This window comes from Castanea sativa, chromosome 2 (genome assembly GCF_040712315.1).
Source record: "Castanea sativa cultivar Marrone di Chiusa Pesio chromosome 2, ASM4071231v1".
Taxonomy (NCBI): Eukaryota; Viridiplantae; Streptophyta; class Magnoliopsida; order Fagales; family Fagaceae; genus Castanea; species Castanea sativa.
In genome coordinates this window covers 519,636-538,798 of record NC_134014.1, presented here as the reverse complement: position 1 = coordinate 538,798, position 19,163 = coordinate 519,636, and the positions used below count along the sequence as shown (strand labels likewise).

Sequence of the window (19,163 nt, the reverse complement as noted above, 5' to 3'; positions counted from 1 at the left end):
TCTTAAACATGTTTCAGTTTTTTTTGCAACTCCGTGACCCAACCTAAAACTATGTCGTATCGACGTGTGCGCTTACGGAAGATAAAACGACATCGTCTAATTAATTAATACAAAACAAAAAAACTAAAAAAAACAACGTCGTCTAATTAATGAACCCGAAACGCATTCTGTCTGTGTCTCCTTGTCCTTGAAATCTGAGAAGAAAGTGAGTAACCCACCAAATTAACGAAGCAACAAAGCAGCAAAGCCATAGCCAAATTGAAGGAGAATCAGAAAATGGAGGTAAGGTGTCAGAAGATGTGGATGGTGATGGTAATGGTAATATTGAGATTGATTGGAAAAATATCATTGTTATTGGTGACGGTAAACGAGCCGAAGTGCGTGTACGAGTACGTTCTCTACGAAGGCGACACCATTTCAGGAAACTTTGTGGTGGTTCACCACAACATCTTCTAGAGCTCTGATCACCCCGGCATCGATTTCACCTTACGCTAATCTCTTCTCTTCCATAACCACCTAAATTAGGGAAAACTAGACCATAATTCACTTTTTAACCTCAATTTTAGTGTTTGATTTTTTTTTTTTAAAGGATTAAATTTTTTGTGTTAAATTTCTTTCCTTTTGATTGGTTGCCTGGATTTATTATGATTTCTTGTCGGGAACAAGACAAATCTATTTGTTGCGGTGATAATATTTTTTAGAAAATAACTATTTTTTGGAAAGTATTTTTTATTTAACTATTTTATTTTTTTAATATTTTGTAGTAATTTTAAATAAGTTGAAAAATAATTTTTGTAACCTTTTTTATATAGCTTGCTGTGAGATCAAGTTGTTTTTCAAAAAAATTTAATAGAACACAATCTCTAAAAATTAATTAACTTTTTATGTTAACTAAAGATAATTTTTTATTGACTCATTTATTATGATAGTACCAAATACTGAAAAGTACAAAAAAAAAAAACTTTACACAAGATTTTTCATCGAAACAAACAGAGTGCTATGCTCAAATTCAGTTTAAGAAATCACCAAATAAATAAATTTTGTAATTTTTTTTTTTTTTTTGGGTTTCATTTGTTGCATAGATTTGTTCTAAGCACGTGATTTTGGGCTTGATGCTACTTTTATGTGAGGGATGTGTTTTGCAATTCAAGGATTTTATGCTACTTTTATGGACCACTAGCAGAGTGCAGAGATTGGCTTCTCTTTTTTTTTTTCTTTTTCAATTCCTGGTTTTTTACATGAAGCACATTGTAGTCCGTGAGAGGAGAGGCACACGGCACACATGTAACACATGAGACAAGGATTTTTTAAGTCGGTCAGGTCATGGATTTTTGACTGAATAGTGAATACAGAATAGTTACTGGAACCAGTCCGCTACACACCCAAATCCACACATAATAATTTAATATTTTTTAGTGATAACTTGTGACTGGATTACAATATTTATACTTAGAATCACCTTATGAAAAAGTAGAATTATAGTGCACTAATCATTAGTCCATGCTTAAATATGTTGTGAAATTAAATATGGATTTAGATGCGTACTTAGAGTTTTTGAGGTTTGGCAGATAGGGTTTTCTAAAGAGAGTTTTTGTGCCACTATTATTATCTCTTGATTTTATATATAGTTAAACTTTAACCCTATTGTTGTCCGTGGAGGTAGGCTTGTCAAATCATGTAAACTTTGGTGATTTTTGTTTTTGGAATTGTGCTTATTAATTATTTTTGTCTTTTTTTTTTTCATAGTGTTTTCTCAAAACTTTCAATCAAAGACTAATCACTGTTCACGACGGGTGTGCCCATAACAGAGTAAATCGCTAGTCTAGGGAGTTTTTTCAAAGTGCTAGTACTATTAGAATTAAGTCACTAACCGAAAAATAATAATAATAAAAAAGTCTTCACCATGACTAGTTTGAATTTTGTGGGTACTAGTTGCACAACAAGTGCTATCAAAGCAGGGTTAAGATTAAACCTTTTAGATAATTAGATTATAGTAATGATTATAAGCATCAAGGCATCAAGCATAGAGCAGAGAAATTTTGTGGTAAGGAAAATTTTTCTTTTTGGTAAAGGTGAATTAGTGAATAAAGGATCTCTTAATCTTACAAGGAGTTAGAAAATATCTTAAGCTAGAAAAGATGAGTGATGAAATCCGAGCAGAGATGAATGAGAATGCAGCCAATGCAATTTGTCTCAACGTACGTGGTGTGCTCATTCATATTATCCTGGGAGTATAAAAAGCATAATGGACGGATTTGGAAGAAATTACAAGGTCTCTATATGAGAATCAAACAAACAAGTTGTACGTAAAAAAGTACTTTATGACTTGCAAAAAAGTACTTTATGACTTGCAAATGAAGTAATGATCGTATCTATTGGAGCATTTCAACATGTTTACATGTTGAATACTTGGTTATCTTTTGGGGTAAAGCTTGAGGATAAAATGACACTTCTATTAGCATGGCTTCTCACATCTTTTGATCACCTAGAAACTATGTTGATGTTTGAGAAAGAGACTCTAGAACTCTAATGGTCCGTTTGGATTGAGGGAGAGGGAGAGAGAGTAGAATAAAGTAGAGTAGATTTGACTCAAAATTAGCCTATTATTAACCAACTCTACTCTACTCCCCTACACTTTCCCTCCTTCCCTCTCAATCCAAACGGACCATAAGAGCTGGACTTGTTGTAAAGCAAAGTCAAACAATCATAGTAGAAGCAACTAAAAAAAAAAAAAAAAGAGCTATAACTAGAAAAGATCTCAATCAAGATCACGTGCAAAGAATGAGCACACCACGAAAATGACACTACTGGCCTGCTTGGATGTTTAAAAAAGGAGGGGGAGTAGAGTAAAGGGAAGGGGAGTAATTCAATTACCTTGTTTGAGAGTTTTTTAAGGAAGGAGGGGTTTGGAGGGGTTTGAAGGGGTTTCAACTACCTCCAACCCCCTCATTTTTAATTCCCCCAAATTGGAGAGATTTGGAGGGAGAGTAGAGCACATAAAATTATTAATAAAGTAAATTACCTAATTTACCCTTATTATATTTATAAAATTATAATGTTAAAAACAAGGGGAAAGGCTAATTACTCCATTCCCCCTTACTAATTATAAAAACATCCAAACAAGGTGGAGGGTAATCATTCTCCTCTACTCTCCTCCCCACTACTTCCCTCCCCTCTACTCTCCTCCCTTTCTAAACTCCCAAACATGCCATACAAATACAAGCGCACGGAGTTGAAATAACACTTGGAAGAGGGAGAAAATTGTTATACTCTCTTCACCTAGGTTAGTAAATAATATTGTTTCTCAAAAAAAAGGTTAGTAAATAATATCAATTAAACGTTTGGTGGGATGTCGGATTTCTCAACAACAAAAAAAAAAAAAAACGTTTGGTGGCGAATGACGCTTATAAAATCCTATGATTAGTGGCTATTCAACAACCCAACACAGAAGAAAAACCTCACCGACTAAAATTTGGTATTGACAACTTGATGACTCCAGTGGGTACACCAAAGGATTCAAACCCAAATATTACTATTATTTTGCATATTATAATGTAGATAATATGTAATATAATATGCACAACATATAAAATAAAATGACATAAGGGAATATAAATATAATAACGCAAACAAGGCCGACACAGTCAAGATTTATACAAATGACATGGCCTGCATTTTTCCTTTGACATTGATTACGTTTAAATCATGTAGGTTTATAAAGTTCTGTCCTTTTGAATAACTCCCGCTTATGCCTAATTTAGCATAATATAAGTTGAACTTGATATTTTTATTTTAAAGATGCCTAATAACAATTATTTCCGCTAGGAAAAGTTTTGGAGAGGATACATAGCAATGTGCATTTCAAAATTGTTTACATCCAAGAAATTAAGATATGATAGCTTCACGAAGTGATAAAATAATGTCAAGCATAGTAACTAAATCAGCGTACACCAAAATTCATTTATGGAGGAGCTCTCTCTCTTATGCTGTTATGCATCAGTTACTTAGAACAGAAAAGAATTACAAAACAATCGATGCTGCCTGGTAATATGAGTATAACAACTGTTTGATTAAACATGCATAAGTTTTCTTCAAGAAAATTCCCTTTGGCATGACTTTTTTTCATGAACAATCTCAACTCCACCACACACAGTTTTAGTGCTCCTCGCTAACTGAATAAAAGCACTAGTATTGGGGGTGTAAAAACCTCTTAGTAGCTATTATACAAACATAAACCCTTAAAATCATGCTACATCCGGGTACGTAAACCCAATTTTTTTTCCATCCTTGCTATAGCAACTTATTATTCATGGGGTTGTAAACCAAAATATAATATTTTAATCTCACACACTCTCTCTCTCTCTCTTCCTCTCACTTTTAGACTTCATTGAGTATTTTTTAATTATTTTATTAGACAATTTATATTATTTTATTGTGTTGTATTTAAAAATAAAAATTGGAATATAGGATAAGTAGTAAAATGAGTTGGTAAAATAAATAAAGTGGTGTTTAAGGATATAAAATAGATTTTTTTTTTTGCATCCCGAATGCTAGTGCTCTAAGAGCCAGCTCGTTGGATCTTATTCACTCATCAGCGTAGGCTATGTTGTAAAATAGAGGAAGCTTAAATTACCAAGATTAATTGTGAAAATATTTTAGGCTTGAAAAAGATCTCCAAACAAATAATAGAATTGAAGAAAATTAATCCAAATAAAAAATAGACACAAAGCACCAAGATTTACAGCAATTTCTTATATCCATGAGCGATGACGAACAAATTTAATTATATCAAATTTGGAATAATACAAATTGGTGTAGAGGCTCTCACGAACTCAAATCTCAAATACACTTAAATAGCTCTTGTAGAGAGGAAAAATTCCCGACCTATCACAAGCTGACACATCATACTACCAAGTCCACAAAATACAACTAATTACAAAGTGCCACGTACTGCTGCTAGGTTTTTCCATCACTATTCAGATTCCAATAGAAATTTGCCAAGTGTCATTGAAATAAAGGCATGAAACTGCATCAGCATGCGTAAGCGATGACACAAGCAGTCCTGCACGTGTAAGTGATGATACAAGCAATCCAGCACGTATAAGTGATGACATAAGCGGACCAATCGGGCTGTGACATGTGTCACCAATCAGACTCCGCCACGTGTCGCTCACCCACCCCTAAACTCCTATAAATAGAAGCCTTCCTAAGACATTTGGGAGGACAGAAGAAAGAAGATATCTTGAGTTTAGAAATCCAGAAACTCTGCCGGAATCAAACCCCGAAGCCTCTAGGAATTTCAAGAACTTCAACCTCAAATACAAACAACATTCGAAGCAAAGTCATCCAAACTACTTGCCTAAATCTCAAAGTTCACTAGAATCAAGCTCAAAAGCCTCTAGGAACCTCAACACACCATAAATCAACGAAGCTCTACGGAATCAAGCCTCTAAAGCACCGAAGAACTTCCACCACAAACCTTCAAACACGAAGAACACACGAAGAACAAAGAATTTCTAACAAGCTCATAGCTAGAGATTCGTTGTAATTCCGTTTCAAAGATCTTCGATCCATTCCTCAGCCAAATTGAAGGATATCTTGTGTTTAAATCAAAATCACATTACCACAATTCCAATCAACAAATCTTTCAAGGAGATCGAATCAAAGGATCACTCTTTTGTAATTACAGAGAATTGTACCACATATTCATCAATACAAATTCGCATTTGTAAAACTATTTTACTTGTTTGATTTATTTCGAACTAAGAAATTTAGTCGTCTACAGCTCTCTCTCACAGAAATACAAACCAAAGAACCAGTGGTTCACAAATACCAAATACGAATACCAAATATCAAATACAAATTGCACACAAACCAAAGAAAAAACCACAAATCAAATCCACAATTTGCAACACACCAAAAGAGAGCAAATCACCAAACTGCAAAACCAAAACCAAGCGGAAACAAACCTCTCTCACTATTTCAAATTGCAACCCACAAATATCGATGAACCAAAAACAAGAGAGAGCACACAAAACTCTTAAATTTGCCGCAACAGCACTATGTTTATATAGGAAACTTGAGTTGGCTAGCATATCCAAAACCAAGAAGAACTAAACTTCTTTTCCACACACAAAAGGAGAATCATTCATATTCCAAATAGAACTCAAAATCAAGTGGTAAACAAGACTTCTAATAGAGCTTGATAATTTCAAACAATAATACCCCAAAAGAAATAAAATTCCTTTTTTATCCAAATCCAACAAGAAGTCAAACTCCTAATTCAAGCCATATTCTATTCTTTATCTGCAGTTTTTCCGAAAGACAAAAAAAATTAGAGAAAAAAAAAAGAAGTTAGAAAGAGAAACACTATAAAGTTCAAAGGATCTTAATATTGGTCTGCCTTTATGACTATAGTTTGTGATTACTTTGGTGGGGTATTTGCAAACTTCCAAGCATACTGAGGAAGGGCTATTAGTCTATGGCCAACAACTTCATCAATGGGCACAGCGTCGCAGATTTCTTTCAAATCATCTTCAGAGAGCTTTACAGCCAAGGAACCAATGTTGGTATCAAGGTTTCTAACTTTAGTTGTACCTGTATAACATCAACAAGATAGAGAAAGAAGAAAAATCATCCATGGGATAAAAATCTCAAAACATGCCTAAAAGCAATGCTTATCAATCAAGATCATATAGAGGCACAGTTTGATAAAGAAAAATTGTAGTTTCTTTCTCATAAATATATTAAAACAGAAATACATCAAACCAGATAAATAATTGAAATTGAAAGTAGAAATTGAAATACATCTAATAAATAAAACTATTATTAAGTTAATTATGTGGAAAAAAAAAAAGTAGAAGTTGAAAGAGTCAATTATACCAGGGATTGGGATGATGTCGTCATCTTGATGGAGAAGCCATGCTAAAGCCAGCTGAGGAGTAGCACAGGCATGCTTTTCAGCCTGTTTAGCAAGTTTGTTATAAAGAATTTTGTTCTTCTCTAAATTCTCCCCATTGAACCTTGGAAATTTATTCTGTGACAAGAACATAGATATGACTTTTAAAAGCACATTCTAGTATTCATATTACCAACAAAAAAAAAAAAAAAAGTCATTCACTAATATTTTCGTGCTAGTAAGAGATTCTTTCTTTAGCAAAAATTAAGATTACTTAGAGTGCGTTTGAATATGGCTTATTTTGCTAAAAACTGAAAACAATAAAAAAATAATTTCTAGTTACTGTTCACACTAAAAAACATTGTTCATATGCCTTGATACACTGTTCATGTCCCATGAACAGTGTACCAAGCGCTAGTCCCAAAAAAAAAAAAATGCTGAAATGTAAAACGCTAAAACGTGGTAGTGATCCAAACGGTCACTTACTATCCATAAGCATTATGCAATATATATACACAACAAAGTGATTCCACCAAAAGCAGAAAGTTAAGACTACATTTTATTTAATGTAACATGTTAAGAATATAAAGTGAAAGATAGAAACACTAAATAGTCTGTATATTGATGTATATTTTGTGTGTATTGTATAATCATAGAAAGTCTTATAGATGCTAAGTATGTGTGAAGTACAAGTAATATAAGTATACTACAAGTACAGTAAACTGGGCTAAGCTCAATGGACTAAGCTAGACTAAGCTATATTCTAACATAACATACCAAAACACTCTCAGTGGGCAAGCTCTCAAGAGCTGCCTTCCCAGCAAAGAACCCACGACCAAGAGGGCTGTATGCAACTATTCCAATACCAAGCTCCCTGCAAGTTATTAACAGGTGGCAGTTCACTTGAATCATGCAGCACAAATTATATCTTAAAGAGGTTTGAGAATAATCAAGAACAGAAAAATATAAATAAACTTAGGAATCAGCATTAATTAAAATGGGATAAAAACCTAAGAATCATCACTTAGGGTTAGCTGAACTCGGTGCCAAACTATTGGAAAAATTTCAACTGAAATTTTATTAATCAAACAAGCTGTAAATATTACTGAACTCTATAAATTCTTTAAATAGAGTTCCAAACTTATCAGATCAGTAAGGAAAGGAAACAATATAACAAATGATATTAATTTTATTATTTAGTAAGAAAAAATAAATAAATCCAACTAGGAAAAGGAAATGATGTTTAGCAAATTACATATCAAAGTGAATAAAATAAACTAAATCATATATATGAATTCATTGTGTCTTAAACCCAATTGGTATTAGGCCATATCCATAAAATCACTTGTTGGACTAACTTTTTGGGTCAATATATGTTCATGTGTATGTGTAATTGAAGGCTTGCATAGTTGTATCTCGTGCCAGCTCGATCAGCTGCTCCACAACTTAACAAAATAAATGACATCCTAAATTCCTTCTTTTTTTCTATGAAAAATGTTTAGTCCCATTTTGTAGTATTCCTCTGGTAGCTATATAATGCAGCAGAATTGTAATATCATGAAGATTGAAGTATTTCACATATGTATACAAACTTATATATTGGGATTAAAAATGTACACACACTAAATAGGTAGATATTAACGAACCGGCAAACTGGAATGATCTCTTCTTCTATATCACGGACCCAAAGAGAATACTCAATTTGTAAGGCAGTGATGGGGTGAACTGCGTGGGCTCTCCTTATTGTGTCTACACTAGCTTCTGACAACCCAATATATTTTATCTTTCCGTCTTCCACCAGCTTCTTAAGCTCCCCAATCTTCTTTGCATAAAAGTTAAACAAAGCAGCATTAATCAAGATTGAACAGTAGGTACGTGTAATTAATGGATAGTGCCTATCAGCCTAATAAGTAAAGAGCAATACTAGGAACACAATTCATTTCAACATTTATCACAACTTATTAAGCTGGCAATTCATTTCAACATCGCACACCCTTAGTGCAATGATTACTCTATAAGTATAAATGCTTGTGGGGTGTGGGGAGCAAGAGCCGAGGTTCAAGTCTCTAGGAGGGAACTTCACACACATATACACTTAAATTAGACTAAAGTAGAAATTCTATCTTGTATTAAAAAAAAAAATATATATATATATATATATATATATATATTTATATAACATAGGCTCATTACTAACATCTCTTTTATTATGCATCAATTATAACATACCATGTTAGTAATTGGGAAAAATATTAGTATAAAAATGTTGTGTCACTAGATTTTAAGAGGACAAAAAAAATGTTTGGATGCTTACAGTATCCTCAATTGGCACTGTAATGTCAATGCGATGTGGATAGTAGAGATCAATGTAGTCGATGTCAAGTCGCTTAAGACTAGCTTCACAACATTGCCGTACATATTCAGGGGTGCCCCTAACGCCATAGTGACCATATTGATCCCCCTCTAACTTGACTACACCAAATTTGGTTGCCACTTGAACTTTTTCTCGAGGAAGCTGTTTCAATGCCTGAAAATGCAAAATATATATAATAATAACAAATGTGAATCACTCGATCAATGTGAGAATGTTAATTTTGCCATCAGATATTCGCTACAAGAGATGCATTTCTCACCAAAACTATCATGTTTATGTAGTATTGCATTTCTTTTTATTCTAAAATTGAATATTCTAGCAACAGAAGTAAGGATAAACTTAACCAGTCACTAATTTTAATAATATTATGATTATTGTCTTTACTGTGTTTTAATTTTCTTCGTTCATATTCTCGCTCGATTACCACATAATCAGTACATATTTCTCTGTAAATTAATATACGCCATACCTTTCCAACCATGATTTCATTATCATGATTATGGCCATAAAGATCTGATGTATCAAAGAAATTGATGCCCCTATCAAATGTTTCCTTAATAACTGAACATCCAGCTTCATGAGAGAGAGGAGTGTTATATAGTCCCGATAGTCCAGCACATCCAAAGCCCAATTTAGAAACCTACTTAGCAGAAAAGGATCCATAAGGATTTGGAAGTCGGAGACTTATACATATGCATTCATAGGAATGATAGCGGTTTTAAATTAGCGTAAATTTAATAATAATAATAAAAAATGAGGAAACAAACGGAAAAACTGAAAAGTAAAAATGTTTAGAGACAATATGTAATGTAGGTGATCCATAAATTGAAAATCAGAAATCAGAAGAGCATGCAAATCTTGTGTGGGGACGTCGTGTATTGATTGTTGTTTCAATGAAAGACGATGAAAGAAGAGAGTAGTGATCAGTAGCCAACTCAACTCTCGCATCTAATGGTATCATCATATTCATATATATATATATATATATATATATATATATATATATATATATATGTGTGTGTGTGTGTGTGTGTGTACCCAAGCGGTGCAACTGCTAGCTAGCTAGACTGGTAGGAAATTTAAAGAAAAAGAAAGAAGAGGCAGAGGCTGAGGCTGACCTCTAATCCCTGAGTGCCCAGTTTGAGTAATGGTAATGGAATTTGGATCTGATGCAGCAGCTTCACTTCCATTGTTAACTCTCGGACTCGGATCTACAGTCAGTCCAACACTGTTTTGTGAAATCCAGCTAGCTATTACAACAGACAAGTCACAATATATACAGGAGAATGTTAACATGGACTTGTTAAGTGCAAAAAGAGACAAAAATTTGTCAAAAATAATCTCAAATAATACTTCCAAAATTGAAAAAATGACATAAATTACCAAAAAAAAAAAAGACAAAAATGTTGTCAAAAAACAAAAGTAAAAAGTTTTGTGGTAACAGGCACTAAACGGTGCCTCTTAACACAAGCCATATAGATTAGGATCCGACACTTGGTGCAATTTACTTTCCCCTCCCTCACAAATTTATTTACATTTTACTTTTTAAACTTTTATATTTTACTTTTATTAACTTTTATCTTAAACTTTTTTAATTAATGGTTAGGATTAAAAGTTATTTTTTAAACTATCAATGTCAATAGTAATTGCATCTAGTGAAATTCTATTATCATATCGTTGGTTCTGACTTCTGACACTAGATCATTTTTTTACTTTTTTAACAAGTTTCTTTTTTTAGTAACTCCCAGAAAGTGCAGCGGCAACGCGCTATATATTGAGTATGACCAACGATTTGGTGGCCCCAACGCCAAACTATGTCGTATCGTGCGTTTACAGAAAAATTAAAAAAAAAAAAAAAAAGGCACCGTCTAATTAAGAAAAACAAAACGACATCGTTTGATGACCCCGAGTTACACGGTGTCGTATCGACGTGTAGTGAAGTCGTAACGCACGCACTCTTTATGACAGTGTCTCCCTCTTGTCCTTGAAATCTGTAAAACGAAACCACCAAAACCAAATTGAAGGAAAATGGAGGTAAGGTCTGAGAAGAAGATGTGGATGGTGTTGGTAATGGTAACGCTGAGCTTAGTTGGAAAAATATCGTCTTTATCGGTGACGGTAAACGAGTTGGAGTGCGTGTACGAGTACGTGCTCTACGAAGGCGACACCGTTTCAGGAAATTTCGTGGTGGTTGACCACGACATCTTCTGGAGCTCCGATCACCCCGGCATCGATTTCACCGTACGCTAATCTCTTCTCTTTTTAGGCCTCTTTTTTACCTCAATTCAGTGTTTCTTTTTTTTCTTCTTCTTTTTAAATAAAAAAGATTCAATTTTGATTGCTTGCCCTAGATTTTTTATGGATTTCTTGTCAAATCTAAGCTCAAATTCAGTTTAGGAAATCACCAAATAAATAAATTTTATAACTTTATTTTTTTTTCGGTTTCATTTGTTGCATAGATTTGTTCTAAAGCATGTAATTTTGGGCTTGATGCTACTTTTATGCGAGGGATTTGTTTTGCAATTCAAGAATTTGAGTGCTCTGTTATCTTTTGCATCAACAAATTTATAGCTTTGTTAGAAATAGAAGAAAGGGTTTTATGTTTTTCTATTCTATGTATTGTCGATATCCAAATCAAAACTACAACTTGTAGTGTTCTGTATGCGTTTCAATCTGTATTGTGAGTTTATGGTTTTAAGGTTTTCTTTACACACAATATTGTTGATATTATATATGCTGCTATTGTCACTATATTATCAATGAATCCAACACAAATACACAGGGTTTCCCTTACTAGCGACGCATTGCATCAAACCCCAGCTGCACTCAAAAGAGGGCATACAACATAGTGTTGGACTTCGAATAGAATAGAACAGCAGAGAAAATAATACATGCGGTCAACCCTGACTAGACTGTTGCGGATTTGATTTGCTTCTATTGTCCCCAAATCCAAGATTAACCCTGATATCTTTAATTAGATGTGTTTGGATGTCTTCTAATAATTAATTTGACTGCTTGGTGTTGAATCATAAACTCTCATAGCGACTTGAGAAATAAAGTCCTAGTGAATTTTTAATGATGCAAAAGATTTGGCCAATAATCCCTTTTATAAGGTGCATTGGGTAGGACAAAAAAAGTGAGGACAGAAAAGGATGGAGACAAAATGGAAGATGGATTGGTATTTTCTCTTGTTTGGTTGAGTAGAAAAGTGAAAGGAAGGAAATAAGAACAGATGATTATTTTCTCTTGTTTGGTATTTTCTCTTCTTTCCTTATTTTTTCCCATCCTCCTTACATCTTCTTTCCTCTCACTTTTCTATCCTCTCTATCAAACAATGCCTAAGAAGTTTGAATGATGTTCTGCCCACTTTTAAATAACTTAAGAATAAAATAAAAAAGGAGGAAAAGTTGAAAGAGTTCATTGTGTGTGTGTGTGTGTGTGTGTTTGTGTTTGCTAAGTGAAGATGCGGGGGATCAAACACTGGAAGTATACCCACCATGGTGGTGGACATGTCAATAGGCCAAAGGGCCATTGGCAGTTGAAGGAGTTTCTATATTTAGTCTCAAATTAGTCATTTATGAATAATACATCCTAATTGTGGTGTTTTGTGCAGGTGACATCTCCCGCAGGTAATGTGGTGCAAACTTTAAAGGGTGTTTCTGGGGACAAGTTTGACTTCAAGGCCCCACGAAGCGGAATGTACAAATTCTGTTTTCATAATCCTTACTCAACACCAGAGACTGTTTCTTTCTACATTCATGTTGGTCATATTCCCAATGAGCACGACCTCGCTAAAGATGGTTTGTTAAAATCTCTGACAATTTGTTGTTATTAGATGATTCTGATAATCTACCATCATCTACATATATTAAAATATGAAATTTTATAAGAAATAGAATTTACCATTTATTTTAATGAAGCGCAGTTTGCCCAAACAACATGTTTGAGGCTGATACGCCCGCTCTTGTTTTGCCCTACCTTTTAACATTACCTGGTGGCTTTTTCAGAACATTTGGACCCAGTAAATGTTAAAATTGCTGAGCTGAGAGAGGCATTGGAGTCTGTTACAGCAGAGCAGAAGTACTTAAAAGCACGTGATACTCGGCATCGTCATAGTAAGTAGTTCTCTTTTCTATTAATTTAACTGATGATCATGGTTTGAAATAATCGTGTCCTTTTGTGGTGTTTTACAAGCAATTGTAGATATATGCCTAATTCATGGACAGAATTTATTTCCCATCTACTAGGGTTGCACCCCTTTTTGGGATTTCTCCTTTTTGGGATTTTTTTAAAAATTTATTTATTTACCTATAAAAAAAATTTGAGAATTTAAAAAAAAAAAAAATTTAAATCATTGATAGAATTTAGTGTCTTTTTTGTGTCTGACACTAGTGAAACATGTGAGATTCACACATGCTAGACATCCATGTATTTGCTTTTGTGATTACTGCAGGGAAAATATAAACTCTCATTTTTGTGTGCAAGTTCAGGGAAATGTTCAGTAAATATGCATAACATGATGTTTTTAGCATCAGTAACATAAAGCTGTTAATAGGATAGATAGATTCATTTCCTTGTTGTATAAAAAAATGCATGATGCGTGCCCTCTACAGTAATTTATTGTTAATTCACTTGTAAGCCTTAAAATTGTTTGTTAAATCCATACATGCTAGTCTTTGTTAAATTGAGCAAGTAAAATTGGAACACGAGATACAAAGTACCTAAACTAAAAATAATTAGAAGTTCTTTTCAAGAAATTTGTGGTCTTGTTGTAGTTGTCTGATGCTATTTGTAGTCCTGCTGTGAATATTATTGCTTGAACATTTTGTTAAAAAGGATGAGGAAAGTGATAGGTTTTATTTAGTGGAGAAAAAAACTGACTAAAATAAGAAAAGCATAGAAAGATGGAGATGGTAGAAACGTACTAGGAATTGCATAGAAAAAGGAATTACAATGAAAATTGAAAAAATTAATACGGAGAGAGAAAAAGAGACACAAAAAGCATTTAATAAGGAGAGAGATAATGTGTATGCTATTAATTTGGTAAACATTTAATGATATAATAATGAATAACAGTGTTTTCTTTTTAACCGTTCAATCTTTTGGGAATCTATGGCTTAAAAAGGGTGTAACTCTATAAAAGTTACACCATGTGTAACTTGAACCCATCTCTCATATATATATATATATATATATATATATATATATATATATATGAGATTTTATGTTGGGCAAAATGACAACTTCTTACCATTGTGTTTCTGCTGCAGCAAACGAGAGCACCCAAAAGCGTGTTATATTCTACACTCTTGGAGAGTATCTTTTGCTGTCTATTGCAAGTGGTCTGCAAGTTATCTATATACGGCAGCTCTTCAGCAAATCTGTGGGGTACAACCGAGTTTGAGCTGCCTGATTAATGTTTATGTCTGTTTAGCACTAGATGAGGCTTATAGATGAGTTTCTTTTGTGAAACAAAAATATGCTGGTTTATACTTTATACTATTGATTTATTGCTTCTGAACTATAATGTGAGTTTTAAGCAAAATGACTGATTTAGCTTACCTCAAATTCAGATTTTCGTGGTTTTAGAAAATGGGTGTGGATTGTGATGAATAGAAACAATAGTAGGGTTTTTTTTAATTACATAAGATAAAATAAAATACCAAATGGTATTTTTTTTTTCTTGAAATAAAGAATATTCAAATCATGCATGGTGTGAGCTAATAATGGATGCCAGAAATGATTTGATTTGAATAGCTATTGGATGGTACTTGACAATGGATAGAGATGCATACCATTCAATGGGATCCAATAGCTATTGGGACGTTTAAGGGACTCAACTCTGATAAAATTGTGGTAACCTCAGGACTAGATTGAAGGTTGCCTTTTGGGCCATGCCAGGAATGTCAAATATGTTTTGAACATTAGAAGCATATGATTTAGTCCATCGGCGTATAGAAACCTGACCAGGCCGTTGACAAAGTTGGGCCGGGTTTGCCCTTTCATATATAATGCCTGGGCTTCCGATTCTATTTTAGGATAAAATGCATGGGAAGTTTGAATGCTCGGGAATGTTATTATGTTTACTTTGTTTTGACTAGTAATGTAATTAGAATTTTGAGAATATGAAACCCCATCTTTGGTTTATTGCTAATAATTATTTTTTCTTCCCAAAATATCTGAGGTTTATAAATACAATATTAAGTGCATTGCCAATGATGTATAAGCTCAAGTCAAATAAAAAAAACTAAAACTAAAACCTCTTCCTCTTGAAAGTTCAAGAGTTAAAGGTGAGATCGTAGGCCCAAAAACTTTACTCCATAAAAATTATTTTTTTAAAATCATCCTCTCTTCAGATATTGTGCATTATAATAATGTGTTTTACTCTGTTTGCAGTAATTTAAAAGCAAAAATTTTCAATCTCCCAAATACATGAAAGGTGAATGTGGATACCAATCTTTTAAAAGAAGAATCTGAGATTTTATGAAAATGGAGACTTGGTGAGAATTGAAATACCATTCGTATTTAGATTATTGTGAGTTTATTCATGGCTAAGAATCATAATATTTATAAATCCTATGAAAATTTAATGAATCTTAAAAGATTAGCTTGAATAAAACGTCTTGCTATATTATTCTATAGGTCAGATGTTGAAAACATATACTTTTATGTTGGTAAGATTTTATGTCAGTAAAATTTGTTTGTTTTGACATTAACATTGAGTTAAAAAACTATGTCTTAACTTCTCTTATTTAGTTTTGGGTAAGATAGAATTGTTTTTCAAAAAAATTTAGTAAAATACAATTCTATCTCATGTCAAGTTAAATAAGGAAAGTAAAAAGATAGAACTGTTTTTTCGTGATACTACCAAACACTAAAAAAATGCAAGAAAACTATCTTCATTGAAATAAACAAAGCATAAACAGCTTAAAGAAGGGAGCATTCAACCCATAGTTTTGCTCAAAGACGTTCATTCAGTTTTTTTTTTTTTTTTTTTTTTCATGTGTATAAATAATAGAAGGGCACATCTTTAAATTGTGCATCATTGATTACTCATGAACTATGGGCACATCGTTGGATTATGCATCACTTGGTACTTAGATGCCTATGGGTTGTAACCCAAATTGACACCAATAGATCCTATCATTCAAATTTCAAAGGCAAGGGAGAGTGAGAAATCACCAATAGTACTCCCCCAAGCAAATCGCAACAAGCCCTATCAAATTCAAATAGAGCCAAAACCTTGCTTTGTCTTGAGGAGGATTTCAACTAGATTGATTTCACTCAAATACCATGTAATAAAAGTATAAACAAATAGAGAAACTAAGCAACATTTTTAATGTGATTTAGCTCTCAAGGCCTACATACACAAGTTTTTCTTTTTTCTTTTTTGGTGTGAGTGTATTGCATCGCTATAGAGGTGGGTTTATAAATACGTTTTTAACATATTCTTGCAATTATATTCAACAGAACATTCCAAGATTTTATGAATTGAACAAACTAGAATTACCTTCTTTTTTAAAATCAATAGTTATAATGGGAGAGGGTGGGATCAAATCTATAAATATCCATTGGAAACACTAAAAGATACAAATTAGTTGAGCTACAAGATTCTTGAGTTATTCTATAATTCATTTTTCTATCTTTCCAAACGTAAACTATTATTAGACATGTCAAACAATATTATATTTGTGCAGAGACTAGTTTCAATCATTTTTGTTGGCCTTGAAATAATAATAATAGTATTCAATTGCTCACTGCATCTGCATAAGATTGGAAAATAAAATCCCTTGCATATTTCGGAAAAAATAAAATAAACAACTAATAAAATCTTATTTGACACTTTTAATCGTCTAATAATATATATCCATTTAAAACTTTGGAAAGGTATGCACACATAAAAGTATAGAAATCAAAAAAAATTATTGATGAAATTTTATATATTTGTTTAATCTTATTGTTTACAAAATCTCATGAATAAGTAGAAGCATGCTTAGTTGAACTATTCTAAAATAACAGTAGCCTTTAAGTTTATTGAAAGCCATGAACATTGCCATTGTGAATATTCTGAACATTCCAAATGCAGCAATACTATACAATGAAAAGAGAAATCTAAAGGTAATATTAAGAACAAAATAAATTTTACAAATTTTAAACTAAAAAATTATAATTGGAACAACATTTTTTTTACATAAATTAAATGTCATTTTTATTAATACCAATCACAGCTTAATATGTCACCAACTTTTAACAGTTTAATCCGTGGGATTACTTACGTTTTTATTTTTAATTTATTATTTCGGCAACTTTTTATTTATGCCTCTATTTGTCAAAGGCCTTATAGCTGAATTAACACCTCCTCATATAGAAAGTACTTGAAAATCTAGAGAAAAAAGAATCGAGCTACAAGTTAACATGTTCTAATTATTTCTTAAAAAAATATTATGCCTCTACTTTCTCAAACTACTATTCTTATTCTATATTAATTATTAAACTGTGAGGCTGTGACCACCGACCACCGCCACATGACACGCCAGTTTCTTTTGGCAGGATAAGCTTTATCTTTCTCTTATCAAACTTGCTGTATTTGTACGATAAAGACCATGGATTAAAAAGAAACAAAAAAAAGACCATAGATAAACTCAATACTACAACACCCCTTTCTTAAGACCATGTATTAGTCAACTAATACATTGAATTCCGTGTATTAGGATTAGGTTCATTTTCAAGTAAGTATTTTTAAAGGGTCAGTTAAAAAAAAAAAAAAAAAGTATTTTTAAAGGTGGCACACCGGAAACTGCAATGACGTGCGTTGATATCCAATTAATTAATGACTACTTACACTTAATTATTTTAAATTTTGCATGTGCTATGCAATTATTGTTTTGTGTGATTTAAAATAATAAGTGAAAATTCATATAATTTGTTGTGTTGTGAACTTGCTAATTTATTGTACACGGTTGAATTATTTACTAATTATTTTTTGAACTCTGGAGGGGTGTAATTTAAGGGTTGATAATATGGATTAGATTCCATCCATTTTTAATTAAGAAAAAAAACTCATTTCATTATTCAAATTAAATTTTACATAATTCTGAACTAAAAAAAAATTACATTATTTAAAAATTTAAATAATGTAATATTATATAGAGCGCTGAATATAAAAATCCAAATACAAAATAGAAACATTGGTGTTTTATATATTTAATTGCTTAAAAAGCAAGATTTAAAATATAGGTAAAAAAAAAAAGAGAGAGAGAGAGAGAATACGAACATACTATTTCCCTTTGATTAATACTCCAACAATTTCCCAAAACTAAATGCTAGTGTAAAAGATAACTGCTTTTTAACAAGAATAGGTAAAATGAGGAACTGAGGATGATAGCAAAGTAATACAAAGTTGGATTATAAATATTTATTCCTTGTAGGTTAGAAGTGAGATAGGATGGAAGCATTTTATTATATACATAATAAGAATGTGGCATATCTTCCTTATATCCCAAAAAAATATGATAAAATTTGTTTCTTAATTACTCTTGTTCGTTTCAAATTGTTGCTCCTATATTTTATTTTGAGACATCTTAAAATTTTGTCGTGTTTCTAAAATTAAAGGCCATTTATTTTTTGAGTTTTTCATTATACCCCTACCAAACACAAGCATTTTGAATGATAAACTTTTTGTGAGAGTTTTATTTAATGGTAACTTTCGAAACTTTTATCTTTTTAATTAAGAAACAAGATCATATACAATGTTTACCTTAAAAAGTTAGGTTTTCTAAACAAAACAAATAATGTGTAAGGAAGGTAGTATTTTTTTAGTTTGTGCTAAAGATTGACACTCAAGTGTATAAAATTTACTACACAGGGAAATTTATGTTATAAAAAAAAGTA

The 19,163-nt window shown here is 32.3% G+C and overlaps 2 protein-coding genes across 2 annotated transcripts; one reads left to right on the top strand and one right to left on the bottom strand.

The window, feature by feature from the left end:
• Positions 1-267: 267 nt before the first annotated feature.
• Positions 268-14,840, top strand: LOC142625597 (transmembrane emp24 domain-containing protein p24beta3). Its single transcript, XM_075799246.1, has 5 exons — positions 268-277; positions 11,301-11,513; positions 12,886-13,072; positions 13,280-13,387; positions 14,543-14,840. The coding sequence occupies exons 2-5, from the start codon at positions 11,301-11,303 to the stop codon at positions 14,674-14,676; spliced, it is 642 nt and encodes a 213-aa protein (XP_075655361.1). The 5' UTR covers positions 268-277; the 3' UTR covers positions 14,677-14,840.
• Positions 6,296-10,462, bottom strand: LOC142626188 (perakine reductase-like). The gene is made up of 8 exons (XM_075799983.1): positions 10,391-10,462; positions 9,742-9,912; positions 9,213-9,425; positions 8,545-8,717; positions 7,676-7,772; positions 6,883-7,036; positions 6,429-6,597; positions 6,296-6,317 (listed from the first exon to the last, which is right to left on the bottom strand). Exons 1-8 carry the CDS (start codon positions 10,460-10,462, stop codon positions 6,296-6,298), a joined length of 1,071 nt encoding a protein of 356 aa, XP_075656098.1.
• Positions 14,841-19,163: the final 4,323 nt, after the last annotated feature.

What these genes read in the sequence shown, in the direction of transcription:
- LOC142625597 (XM_075799246.1), top strand. Translation starts at nt 11,301, where the DNA reads ATGGAGGTAAGGTCTGAGAAGAAGATGTGGATGGTGTTGGTAATGGTA. An exon ending in ACCCCGGCATCGATTTCACC is followed by an intron (nt 11,514 to 12,885) that starts GTACGCTAATCT and finishes TGTTTTGTGCAG; the next exon opens with GTGACATCTCCCGCAGGTAA. An exon ending in GCACGACCTCGCTAAAGATG is followed by an intron (nt 13,073 to 13,279) that starts GTTTGTTAAAAT and finishes TGGCTTTTTCAG; the next exon opens with AACATTTGGACCCAGTAAAT.
- LOC142626188 (XM_075799983.1), bottom strand. Translation starts at nt 10,462, where the DNA reads ATGGAAGTGAAGCTGCTGCATCAGATCCAAATTCCATTACCATTACTC. An exon ending in CAGTGCCAATTGAGGATACT is followed by an intron (nt 8,718 to 9,212) that starts GTAAGCATCCAA and finishes TATGCAAAGAAG; the next exon opens with ATTGGGGAGCTTAAGAAGCT. An exon ending in TTTGCAAATACCCCACCAAA is followed by an intron (nt 6,318 to 6,428) that starts GTAATCACAAAC and finishes TTTGTCTTTCGG; the next exon opens with AAAAACTGCAGATAAAGAAT.